This window comes from Alnus glutinosa, chromosome 13 (assembly GCF_958979055.1).
Source record: "Alnus glutinosa chromosome 13, dhAlnGlut1.1, whole genome shotgun sequence".
NCBI lineage: Eukaryota > Viridiplantae > Streptophyta > Magnoliopsida > Fagales > Betulaceae > Alnus > Alnus glutinosa.
In genome coordinates, this window is record NC_084898.1 from 6918096 (window position 1) to 6930574 (window position 12479).

Consider the following 12479-nt stretch of genomic DNA (forward strand, 5'->3'; position numbering starts at 1 on the left):
CAATGATGAACTTTTTTTAAAAATATATATATATATATATATATATATATATCATGTGTTTTTCACATGATTTTTTTAACAATTTAAAGAATACATGTTACTTTTAAAAATTTATTTGTAGAAAATTTGTGTTCAGATTCAAATACATGTATGCATTGGGAAGTCTAAATTGCATTGATTTCTATTTGATATATATATATCCTTCCAATAAATCACCTGCAGTCATCAGATGTTGAAGTGTGGAAAAAAACAAATATTTGACGTCTTATTATGGGGGAATATAATCAAGAGTATTTCTCTTAATATGCCCTTAATTTAATCCAACAACAAACACCAAACTGGAGTGGTGACGATTAAAAAGAGAATGCTACATACTACATAGCCTACATTACTAGTCAACATCATATCTATCCTTTTTGGATACCAAAATCCGTTTTTGGAACATTAACTGCATAAATTGATCTAATCATGTGAAAAGTGTGTTTCGAACTGCAATTTTACAGATTAAAAGTACGATTTTAAATTAAATCGCAAAATATGTATAAATTGGAAGTTCGTTTTTACAAAATTGTAATTTAACAACGCAAAAAATTTGTGTCTGAAATTGTAAGCAAGATGATGCGTTTTTAAAAATGTATTATTATAAAAGATAAATTGCGATCTTAAATGTCAAACTATATTTTCAAAACTTACGTTTTGAAATCGCATATAGAATCTACCTGAAATAGATATGCAAAATGGACTTGTAATGACTACGGGAATTAGATTGTTCACCAGCTTCAACTGGCCTCAAGCTTTATAAAATTACAAGAAATCTATTAAAATTGTGAGAATGATTTGCTAATCACTGTTCTTTAAGTTATTTTTGCATGCAATTATGAGTTACTTAGATAACCCTTTAAGATTTCTTATTTGGGATCACATCTCATAAAGCAAAAGTCTTGAATTCGATCACTCTACATGTATAGTTGATGGGAGTAAGTAATTAACTATATATATATATATATATATATATATATATATATATATATATATATATAATGAATTCGTTATCCAAAATTAAGGGATTTAGTTATCTTAATTTAAGAGAATTATTTATATTTGATATTATTCATATCACCTTTACACAATCAAATTAATCAATAAAAGGTGTAACTTATAAGGCTTTAAAATGTAGATCTAAACTATAGGCCAAATCAGGTAATTTCCTTGTCTCGTTCTCAAGAAAATTGGTAAAGCTTTTTTTTTATGGAGAACTTCACTTAAGAATACAGAACTATAGCCATTTTTCACTTAAGGTACCTGAACTTCAAAACGTTTCAAATTAGGGTATCCATTTTTCAAAACGTCTCAATAATAGGTACCTTAAATTGATATCTTAATTTAAGACGTTTTGAAGTTCAAGTACCTTAAATACAAAATGGCTATAATTTGGTACCCTTAAATGAAGTTCTCCACTTTTTTTTTTATTTGATCACATTACATATAGAAGTAGGAAACAAGATGCTTGCAACCTTAGCCATACATGTCGTTATATATATATATATAAAAGTTGCTAATAGCATTCATACAACTTAATATCCATCTTGAGGCGAAAATAATATGAACCCTGAAAAGTGTCGGTCCGAATTGTTGCAATCCCTCTGGTCATGAAGAAGTCTCCTGTCCCACCAACCACTGAAAGATCCCTAGTCTCCTCAGCCATCAAATCTGCACCCATGATGTTTATTGTACCTTTGTGCTGGCTGGAGTTGAAGACCAACGTGAAGGAAAACCATGCATTGTAATCGTCCTTCTTGTTGTAGAAATAGAAGCCTTGAGCTCTTGCAATTGGGGGAGAACGAAGATGGCTGTCTTCTGTGATAGGATCATCAAACACAACCAGCATGCCAAAGTGGAAGTTGCCGAGCGCAGTTTGGTTTGTCGCTTTAGCGGACGTTGCGTTAGCCACGTCTGTGCCGTTGAAGAGAATGTCGTGGTAGTAGAGCTCGAGGCGCTTGCACGGTTTTCGGTGTCTCAATGAGTAGTTTTGGGATGCCAAAACAGATTGGCATATGAGGATCATGAGGAAGAGAAGGAAACAGGATTTTTGTACAAGCTCTCCCATTGCCATTGCTAGCTGTTCTTGGCTAATGGCATGTGTTGGAGAGAGTCATCTTAATGATGTTTATATAGCCGCTTCCAAGTGGTTAATACAAGATATATTTAGTTTATTTAGGGGGTAGAATTAATTTGGACATGCATGCCCAACAAAAAGTGGAAAAGGAACTCTATTATTATACTTAAATAATAGGGAGAACTTCATTTATAATCTTTTGTTTTCATCATTTTTGTAAAAAGGTACCTAAACATTAAAAAGTGTCAATTTAGGATATTTATCTTTCAATTTTTATTTTTTATTTTTTATTTTTTTTAATTTCAACAATCCGTTAGAATTTTCCGTTAAATCCTATTAAAATTCTCAAAATACTCCTCATTTTGTTAGAAAAAAAAATTTGTTAGGATTTAGGTGTTAGTAAGAATTTAACAAAATTAACAAAAATACCCATGTCTGAAACTTAGAAAAGTTTTATAAATTTTTTTTAAAAATAAACACATGGGTATTTTGGAAATTTTGATAGGATTTAACGGGAAATTATAATGAATGATTGAAATTGAAAAAAATTGAAAGATAAATACTCTAAATTGACAATTTTTAAAGTTTTGGTACTTTTCTGCAAAAGTGATAAAAGATTATGAGTTATAAGTGAAGTTTTATCTAAATAATAATATGGAGATGATCCTACGAAGAGTTGGGAAGAAAAAAGTCACACTCCTGCATATTTCGCTACGATAATGTGAGAAGAAGAGTGTAGGAGGGACCCCAAGTGTAAGTCCAAAACTATCTCAAGGAGTACTGGTCCTTGGGTTTAATCAATTTGAACCTCATATTTAGATTAGGTGAGCACATGTGCTATAGTTTTTTCAATAACTCGATTATTATACCTAAATGATAATATGTGGTCCTTGAGTTTAATCAATTTAAACCTCAGATTTGGCTTTGATGCTGTAATAAATAAATTACAGCACATGTGTTGTAATTTTTTCAATGGTCTAGATTTAATTTCACTATCTTTCTCATAGATAACTTGGAATTAAATCTGGACCGTTAAAAAAATTATAGCATAGAACCTAAGCGAAACCCTTTGACCCCACAGCTGTGGTTAATGTGCTCTAAAAAGTAACAGATAGTTTTTAAATATGGTTATATTTTGTTAACTTGGTTAGTATTAGGTGCATAATAATCAGCAAGAAAACTTTATTGAAGAGAAAAAAAAGTGAAGGAAATGGTACAGGAACCTTATTTTATGCATGCCAACATGTTTCTGAGAAGAAAGATGATGCATGGTTCTTGTACAGCAGATATAGCAATCATATTACACCAGAAAAAGAAATTTTTCTTCACATGGCACTTCCTTCAATTCCTTGAACTGGATTTCCATTTCCTGGGAGACCACACAAAGATGACAAGAAGAGTTAAAAGTCCTATTAATTGTTTGTTTTGTAAAGCTTATCAATTGAACAGAGTAATACCCTTGTAAACACTTGAGTTATAAATACAACAGAGCCTCCCATGATTCCGTAGATTGGTTGAGGCATTTCATCACACACTTTGTGTACGTTTCTCTCCTTCTGTTTGATTAAGGTTTTATACCCTCCTCAGGAGAAGATAGGTTGTTCGGCACTAAATATTCATTTCACTTATCCCAAGTGTTTAGAGCAGAATCTAGAACATATGTTATTTTTAACAAAATAATCAAAAAGGACAATAAAATAAAATTGATAGCTGAATTTATTTATTCTTTAGTCTTCAAAGTGACAAGATGCAAGTGTGGATCATGTTCAGTGAATCAAACAGTAGAACGTATGGGATTTTCGACAAATAAACTAAGAAGAGAACATAATCTGACAACATTCAATTACATTCTATACCTCAATTAACTATGTACTGAGTCTTTCAGGTGATTCTTCCTCCATCCATTGGACCAAATTTGAAGATGCCCGACTATTATATTGTTGGACAACCAAAACTGATGCTGTTGTTGAGAACTCAGGTGAAGTCAACAAACTTCCTACAGGCCCCAGTTCTGGGCATTCGCTCCTCCTGCTTAAACCTAAGGCTACTTCACCTTCAGGCATTCGACCCACCAAAAACAGATTGCAGTGGTTTACCTCACGGAGCACAGCAATTGTATCTGCAGCATTTCTGACTACTCTCTCCTCGTATGTGATGGTGTCATCCTTGACCATATTCTGCTTGAATTCAGAGAGGAATTCCTCATCTGCTGACACAAATTTGGTGCTAGAACTCTCATCCATATTTACTCTAACAATCTCCCCCATGCTTTCAGGTTCCACTATGAAACGAACAACCATTAGTCTTATACCAGGGTGCTCAGCCATGCGAGCCCCATAAGCAAGGGCTTCACGGTCATCACAGCCGCCAAAGAAGAGGACCATAATGAAATGGGAAACATTACTTGCTGCTACATGGGTAGTTCCACCAAGCCCACGATCGACTAAAATTCCTACCGAGCATTGTGCATGCTCAAGAACCTTACGGTTAACACCGCGGAAGTCATTTCGAGCAGTTTCCAGAGAACCATCCACCCTGTGGTGCTTATGGTATGGAATAATTATAATTGCAGCTCTCTTCCTCTCAGCAGTGGAGCATATATCCTCATGCATGCCAGAAATTGATGAGATTGCTCTCATTGGCCGGATAGACACACGACTCAGTTGCCTGTAAGCTTCGAACACCACAAAAAAATGGTCAGAATCTGATCGCTGACCCTTATTCCAGAAGGGCAACCCATTTTTTCTTGCCTTGTGTACCATTAATATAGCTGAGGACCTCTCAGAAAGCTCCATGAGGTGCATTGAATACACACAAAGTCCTTCATGCCTCTCAGACCCCCTTGAGGCCTCAAGGAGGTTAACCATTGATGGAATATTTCTTGCACTGTGGTAACAGGCCAAAATCCTAAGTTGGGTATTTGGATTTTCCCTTTCAATTGTTCTATTCTTGTATTCATCCATTCTTAACCTTTTTGCTGGCCCATACACGGCAACGACAAGAGGGGTGGTGATGAAGGTGGTAAACAGAGCCATTAGAACCATTATGGCAAAAGTCTGGTCATTCAGTACCTGCAAATGGAAACAGTGAAACATTATTATATAATTAAGTTTTTGGTCCTCACCGTTAACAGAAAGGATACTTGCATTACCTTTCTATCTTTACCTATATTGAGAACAATGAGTTCAACCAATCCTTTGCTGTTCATTAGGAAACCCAGTGCAAAAGCCTTACGAACAGGCACTTTGCAAAGAAGCGACACCACAAGAGTGCCAAATATTTTCCCAAAACAAGCAGTGAATATAACTAAAGCTAGAAGACCCCATGATTGGAGCCCCTGAATTGTGGCTATATTGGTCTTCAATCCACTTGAAACGAAGTACAACGGCAAGAAGAGACCAGATACAAGATCCTCTACTTTTTCCACAAGAGCGCCTGCAAATGACCCAGCCTTTGGAACAAGAACTCCGATCACAAAAGCACCAAACATGGCATGAATTCCAATAGCATCAGTAACAAATCCAGCAGCCAGAACAGCAGCTATTGTAGCACAAATGTACATCTCGTCTACTGGCTCACCTTCATGGCACCTCTGGGCCATCCATTTGAAGATTGGAGGGAAAACAAGAATTGCACCAACAACGAAACCGCAGCCACATAAGAAGACCCAAATTGGGACAAGGGGAGATTTGTCAGTGCCAGAGAGGGAAATGGCAAGAGCAAGTAGAATCCAGGCAACCACATCGTTAACTGCCGCAGCTGACATAGCTATTCTACCAACATCAGTGGTTAAAAGTTTCAGCTCAGCTAGGATTCGAGCTAAGACAGGGAAGGCTGTTATGGACAGGGCCACGCCCATGAAGACAAGAAATGAAGTTGCATTTACACCTTTAGATATCGTTTCTCGGAGGACAAATGAGGAACCAATTCCTAATGCAAAAGGAAGGCTGATTCCTGCAATAGCAATGCCGAGTGCTTTATTTCCAGTCTGACGAAGAGATTTAGGATCTAACTCTAGGCCCACCAAAAATAAAAAGAATAGGAGACCAAGGTTTGCTAGAGTGTCTAACACGGTTAGACTCTGTGACGGGAATACAGCGTGCATGTAGCTTTTGTTTCGTCCCAGGGCTGATGGCCCAAGTAATATCCCTCCCTGCCAAATAGCAACATAAGGTAAAATCACCAGTGTTTAAAGAAGTAAGCAATGCTATCTATTTCTGTTTGGATGAGTAATCTTAAAGGCGAAAATTGTCAATTTGGTGAAACCATATCATGGCTCAACAAAAATGTATATAACCTGAGTAAAAACCTGTGATTCTGTTTTTTCTTTTTTTCTCTCATTTTTTTTTTTTAAAAAAAAAAATAAGAAGCAATCACCATTCCTCTGTTCTGAAAAGTAAATCTAAAGATCACTAAGGACATGGACTACGTATCCAAGGGGAAAAAAACAAAAAAAAACATAAATATGCCGATACATAGACAAATATATACACATGCATATGAGCGAATGTGCATGTAATTTTCAGTGGCTACAGATATAGCAAGCAAAAATGCGGGTGTTGAACCTAGTGATTAATTAAACTGAAGTAAAAACTAAATCTTTCAATTTTCATAAGGTATTTCGAGCTTAGCGGCTATCTTTATAACTGAAAATTTTGTGGCAGCCAAATTATAGTGTAAAACTCCAAGTTTTACACCAGGGAGAGAGAGAGAGAGGGTTTTAAAACTAAACGTTTTTTATGAGTTTTTCTTTTCTTTTCTTTGTACCTCAGATGTTACAACAAAAAAAGAAAGTAAAGATATTTTAGAGTGAAGAACCCAAGCAGTGCTCTTTAGTATCGGCCTTAGTGGAAAAAGTGAATCTTTATGCATAATAATATATCATATTAAGCAACATAAACTGAAACTTAATTAAATTTATGCAACTATAGAAAGAAGAAATGAACTTACAAAAATCTCTGCAATAACACGTGGCTGCTTTAGTGGCCTCATGAGGAACGCAAGACCCCTTGTAACTACAACTACCAGACATAACTGCACTATGGCAAGAGGCAGTGCAAAATGAAGAGGATTATCTCCTTGAAATATTCCATTTGATGTAGCTTTCATTGGACCTGGACATGTCTGACCAGCTGTAGCTGTGGAAACCATTTTACCTAAAAAATTAGTAGCAAATTTCACTTCAGAACCTGCAAAGAGAGATGTATTATCAGACTTAAACTCCAGAACCTGATTTACATACGATAAGGCTAGATTCTGACCAATGAGCTAACATGAGCTTTAGCTCAAACGATACATCCTCCCCTTGTAGCAAGGTGGAGGGTGGGTGAGGTTGCGGGTTTAAGTCTAACTGGGTGCGTGCGTAACTTACCAATAAAATTTAATTTTTTTTTTTTTTAAAAAAATAATAATAATAAAGACTAGAGTTTGCATGGACTCATTGTTTACCGCCAAAGGAAACTCATTGACATACTCTAGATCATCCCAAACAAATCTTTCCTACAGATCTCTCTCTCTCTCTCACTCTCACACACACAAATACATACACACATATAATGGAAACCCACCTGTCGTCTAATGATGACTTCCAATAACTATGCTTAGAGTATATTTATGTTCTCTAAAGGTAATATCTTTATTCTATCTTTCTTTTTCTTCTTCTTTTTTTTTTTGATGAGTAAAGAAATTCATTAGACTCGCAAGGGGAGCAACCCAAGTACACAAGAAGTATACCAGAGAAAACACCCAACAAATCAAGAACAAGAAAAGAGTGAACAAAAATTTGTATAGCTAGATACATGGGGTAAAGCGATAGCAAAGCTCCACTCAAATAAAGTTTTGAGAAGACAGGTTCGTAGATCCGCGCTCGTTATCTCTTGATCATTGAAGCTTGTAGCATTCGTTTCTCCCCTTATGCACCAGAATAAGAAGGAAGGAATTGCATTCCAAACAATCATGTTGTCATTCCGGCCAACCACCGACCCATTCCAACCCACCAAAAGGTCCACCACCCATTAGGCATGACCCACTCTACTACAAACTTCTCAAAAACCATAATCCATAGCTCTCTAGCGACATCACAATGAAGAAAAAGATGATCCGGAGCTTTGCCACTATTTTTACACATACAACACCAATCTATTATTATGATGTGACGCTAATGGAGATTATCCAAAGTGAGAAGTTTCCCAAGGGAAGCTGTCCACGTAAAGAAAGCTAACTTCAAAGGAGTCTTAGTCCTCCAAACGCTCTTCTAAGGAAGAGGGGAAACACCATTGGGAAGAAGAACCTTACAAAAAGTTTTGACCCCAAAAGATCTTCTTTTTGAGAGCATCCAACATAGGCTATCATCACCCTCCCGACCCACTCTAGTGGAATACAAAACATTGAAGAAAGAGGTAACAAAGTCCACCTCATAATCATGCACCAACCTGGTGAAGTTAATGTCCCAATCAGCTGTATTGTTACAAGCACTCCTAAGGTCAACCACTATTGCATCCCTATTCCTAGCAAGACAAAATAACTTCGGAAAAGAATCATTCAAAGGACGATCTCCACACCATATATCATGCTAAAACCTGGTACGAGAGCCATCACCCACCTCCACACTAGTTAAATTATAGAAGATATTCCACCCCCTCCTAATGTGTTTCCAAAGGGTCACCCAATAAGCACCATTGACCCCCTAAGTACACCAATCTCCCGCCAAACTCTCATGCTTTTTATGTACATCTAGTGCCAGTAAGCCTCTCTCTTCAACAAACCTCCACAACCATTTACCCAAGAAGGCCTCATTGAATGTAGACAAGCTCCTGATCCCTAACCCTCCAAAAGGTATAGGAGAGCAAACCTTCTTCCAAATAACAAGATATAATTTCAGCTCATCCAAACCACTCCACAAAAAATCCCTATGCAATTTTTCTAACCGATAAGCAACACTAACCGAAATAGGGAAAAGGGAGAGGAAATATGTAGGAAGATTGGATAGAGTGCTCTTAATCAATGTCACTCGACCACCCTTAGACAAGTAAAGTCTTTACCAACCCCTAATTTTCTCTCCATTTTCTCAATGATAGAATCCCACCCACTCACATTGGACACATTACCCATAGGAACCAACTCCAATTTAACCAAGTTAGTCTTCAAACCAGGGGCAGCTTCAAAACAAAGGAGGGCAAGATCATCACTCCCAGCTTCAACCGAAAAACCATAAATAAAGCCCCCATTCACAGCAGTTGCCATCATACGACTCAAAACTTCCATAATAATCACAATAATAATAATAATAATAATAACAATAACAATGAGAGGGGGAGAGAGAGAGAGAGAGAGAGAGAGAGTCTCCCTGTCTCAAAACCCGAGAGCTATCGAAGAACCCATTGGACGTACCATTAACTAGGATAGAGAATGAACTGTAGATATGCATGAGCAAAAATCCATTTCTACCAAAAACCACATCTCCAAGTAAAGCAAAAAGTCCCAACTAACATGATCATAAGCCTTCTCTAGGTCCAATTTACACAAAACTCCCGGTTCACCGGATTGAGACAGCTATCTAGGCATTTATTAGCAATGAGAACCGAGTCTAAGATCTGATGACCTTTGATAAAAGCACTTTGAGTGTTGGGAATGATATTCTCCAAAATAGCTTTCATTCTATTCACCAAAACCTTCGCAATAATTTTGTAGATGCCACTCACCAAGCCGATAGGACGAAAGTCTTTGACCACAACAACCCCCACTTTCTTAGAATAAGAGTGATGGCCGTAGCTTTCAAACTTTTCTCAAATTTCGTCCGCTAGTGAAACTCAAGAAAGACTTCCATGACCTCTTTTCTAAGAACATCCCAATAGGATTAGAAGAAAGCCATAGGAAAGCCATCTGGACCCAGCGCCTTATTCCCATTCATATCTTTTACTAGCTCAAAGACCTCCCTTACCTCGAAAGCTCGTTCCAACCAAATAACCTCCTTCTCACCAATAGAATGTAATGGGAGACCATCCACATCTGGGCACCAATGCTCACTCTCGGAGTAGAGCTGAGAGTAAAAATGAATTATAAGCTCCTTAACATCCAACGGATTGGAGGAGGTAACGCCACTGATAACCAACTTCGCTTTGGGGTGGGTATCGGTTCGATTGATGTCGGTATGGGTGTTTTCGGTTCGGTTACCGCCAAAGTTGGTTAAAGTCGGTTAATTCACCGACTTTATTTCGACAACTTTTAGTTTCGATATTTTCGGTTAAATTGGATAAGTTGGTGGAATCAGTTAAAAGGCGGTCGGTTAGGTTGGTTAGGTCGGTTAGCACAAAAATACTGGGAAACAGAGTTTATCACTCAAAAGTACTAGAAAAAGATCATGCCCCTTTGTATGAATTGGGCAATACAAAAATGCAGTAATCAAGCATACCAATGGTGAATTAGTTTGAAGACGTTGGGAGGAGATGTGCGGCAGAGTCTGTGATTTGTGAATTGTTAGGAAGAAGGAAGTTGAAGGCTATGAAGGGTTTGGGAGGAAGAAAGATGAAGGAGCAGGCCTTGAGAGTTGAGAAGATGAATGACATGCGTGATTGCTGGCGTGCATGAGAGCTGACAGTAATGCAGAGTAGAAGCTGGTTGAACAGTGAGGATTGAAATTGTGAATCTAACAGCTAAGGAGTTGTATGGAAAGGGGCGTCAAACTTGGAAATCAGCCAAAATTCCACTGAAATCCTGTTGCCCATTACGCTAATGCCATGTAGCCTTATCTTATCCCTACCTTATCACCAACTACAACACAGCCATCTATCTTCCACTTAATCCCTCCATTTTCATCTCCAATTCCAACTCTTAGACAGCCAGTCACAGCCTTATCTAGGTCTTCCCAATACGTAGACCAGTAGACTCATAGACAACCAATCACAGCCTTATCTACAGTTAGTTTGGTTCGGTTGGCTAGGTAGCGGTTCGGTTAACCGACAAAATAACAACTATTCCAATTAACCGAACCGAACCAATTTCGGTATAGATTTTTTTATGTCGACTAACCGACCACCAATGCCTCACCTTCTCAATAAAACTATCAGTTTTCAAACCACATGTTTTTAAATTTTTAGTAACTTCTACCCCTCTGAGAATCACCACAATCAAGAAAAATATGGAAATGATCTAAGAACTCAACTTAAAAAAATATTTATGTAAATAGTCAATGTGGACTCAGTTCAAGAACCAAAGTTTAGTGAACTCACCTTCCAGCAAATTTTCGCTTCAGGAGCTGGACAACAAGCAAAAGCATACCAACCAACTCCATAAATAATGAAATTACACCCTCAAATATGGCCTAACTTAGTAGTTGGCTGAGATTAAACATACTTCTTTTCTCTTTCTTGTTAGGTCATTAGTACAGTATAGCTAAAGCCTACTGGAGGATTCCAATAAAGGTCCTGACTCTCATTGATTAAATTGACCCACTTAAACTAGTGCTCCATTAAGTCATTACCAAATGTCTGCACGCCATAATTCATACTAGATTTTTATTTAGCAGTGGTCAACTCTGTTCCTATTGACACGCCTACGTAGCAGCAATCTACAGCAGGTCAAACCAAAGAAACAAAAAACCAGTCTCTAGAAACGTTCGTGGGTGTGCGCGTCTTTTTGGGCATAAAACACGTCGATTTCTTTTCCAAATTCTATGATCCTAGAACAAATTCAGTTCAACAACCGAAACAAACTACAAAAATCTCTAAACGCAGAGCACCAAACTATTAGATTTCTAGGCAGCCAATCAGACCCCAAATCGACAAAACAGATAAGCACTTATAAAGAGCCAATGCAGTAAACGTTACCTGGTTATGGCTACGTATCCGGTGACCGAATGGATCCGAACCGGCTGCAGGTTAACCGGACCGGAGCTCCTTGAAGAGCCCAAGTGTTTATCTGTGCTATGAAGTCTGAAACTCCAAATCGGAGAACATATATAGATTTGAAGAACCCAAGTGTGCTTTGAAGTCCGAAATTCTACGTAATGAGATTTCTGGTTTTTGTAGGAGATAATTGAACATTTTATCGAGGTTGACCTAAATTACGAATAACTTTATGTGGTACTATAATTACAAATCACTCTCTAAACTCATTTTTCATCCACCAAGTAAACAAAGTTCATTAGTAGATTACAATACAAATGATATTTAGAGATTGTCTCACTATTTATATGACGTGGTAAATTAACAGATTCTGTTAACTCAGTGGACGAAAAACAGGTTTAGAGAGTGATTCGTAATTATAGTTTACCACAAGGACCTGCCATAAACTTTTTGTACTATATGGAGTGATTTATAATTTAGGCCAACCCCAACGACCAATGATGCAATTATCAATTTTTGTT

General features: G+C 37.3%; 2 protein-coding genes across 5 annotated transcripts; both read right to left on the reverse strand.

Annotated features, from left to right (window-relative positions):
- Window positions 1-1460: 1460 nt before the first annotated feature.
- On the reverse strand, window positions 1461-2161 carry LOC133854995 (dirigent protein 5-like). The gene has a single exon (XM_062291288.1). The coding sequence runs from the start codon at window positions 2111-2113 to the stop codon at window positions 1556-1558; it is 558 nt and encodes a 185-aa protein (XP_062147272.1). The 5' UTR covers window positions 2114-2161; the 3' UTR covers window positions 1461-1555.
- Window positions 2162-3303: 1142 nt separating this feature from the next.
- On the reverse strand, window positions 3304-12123 carry LOC133854647 (cation/H(+) antiporter 18-like). 4 transcript variants are annotated; one of them, XM_062290891.1, is made up of 5 exons: window positions 11941-12123; window positions 7067-7305; window positions 5268-6269; window positions 3973-5187; window positions 3304-3485 (listed from the first exon to the last, which is right to left on the reverse strand). In XM_062290891.1, the coding sequence occupies exons 2-4, from the start codon at window positions 7265-7267 to the stop codon at window positions 3982-3984; spliced, it is 2409 nt and encodes an 802-aa protein (XP_062146875.1). In that variant the 5' UTR covers window positions 7268-7305; window positions 11941-12123; the 3' UTR covers window positions 3304-3485; window positions 3973-3981. The 4 variants fall into 4 exon arrangements, with proteins under 4 accessions (XP_062146875.1, XP_062146877.1, XP_062146876.1 ...); XM_062290893.1 differs by lacking the exon at window positions 3304-3485 and having other exon boundaries at window positions 3815-5187; window positions 7067-7254; XM_062290892.1 differs by lacking the exon at window positions 3304-3485 and having other exon boundaries at window positions 3815-5187; window positions 7067-7272.
- Window positions 12124-12479: the final 356 nt, after the last annotated feature.

Coding starts and splice junctions, on each gene's coding strand:
- LOC133854995 (XM_062291288.1), bottom strand. CDS start 2,113: ATGGCAATGGGAGAGCTTGTACAAAAATCCTGTTTCCTTCTCTTCCTC.
- LOC133854647 (XM_062290891.1), bottom strand. CDS start 7,267: ATGGTTTCCACAGCTACAGCTGGTCAGACATGTCCAGGTCCAATGAAA. Junction 6,270..7,066: donor GTGTTATTGCAGAGATTTTT/GTAAGTTCATTT, acceptor GCTATTTGGCAG/GGAGGGATATTACTTGGGCC. Junction 5,188..5,267: donor ATATAGGTAAAGATAGAAAG/GTAATGCAAGTA, acceptor TTCCATTTGCAG/GTACTGAATGACCAGACTTT.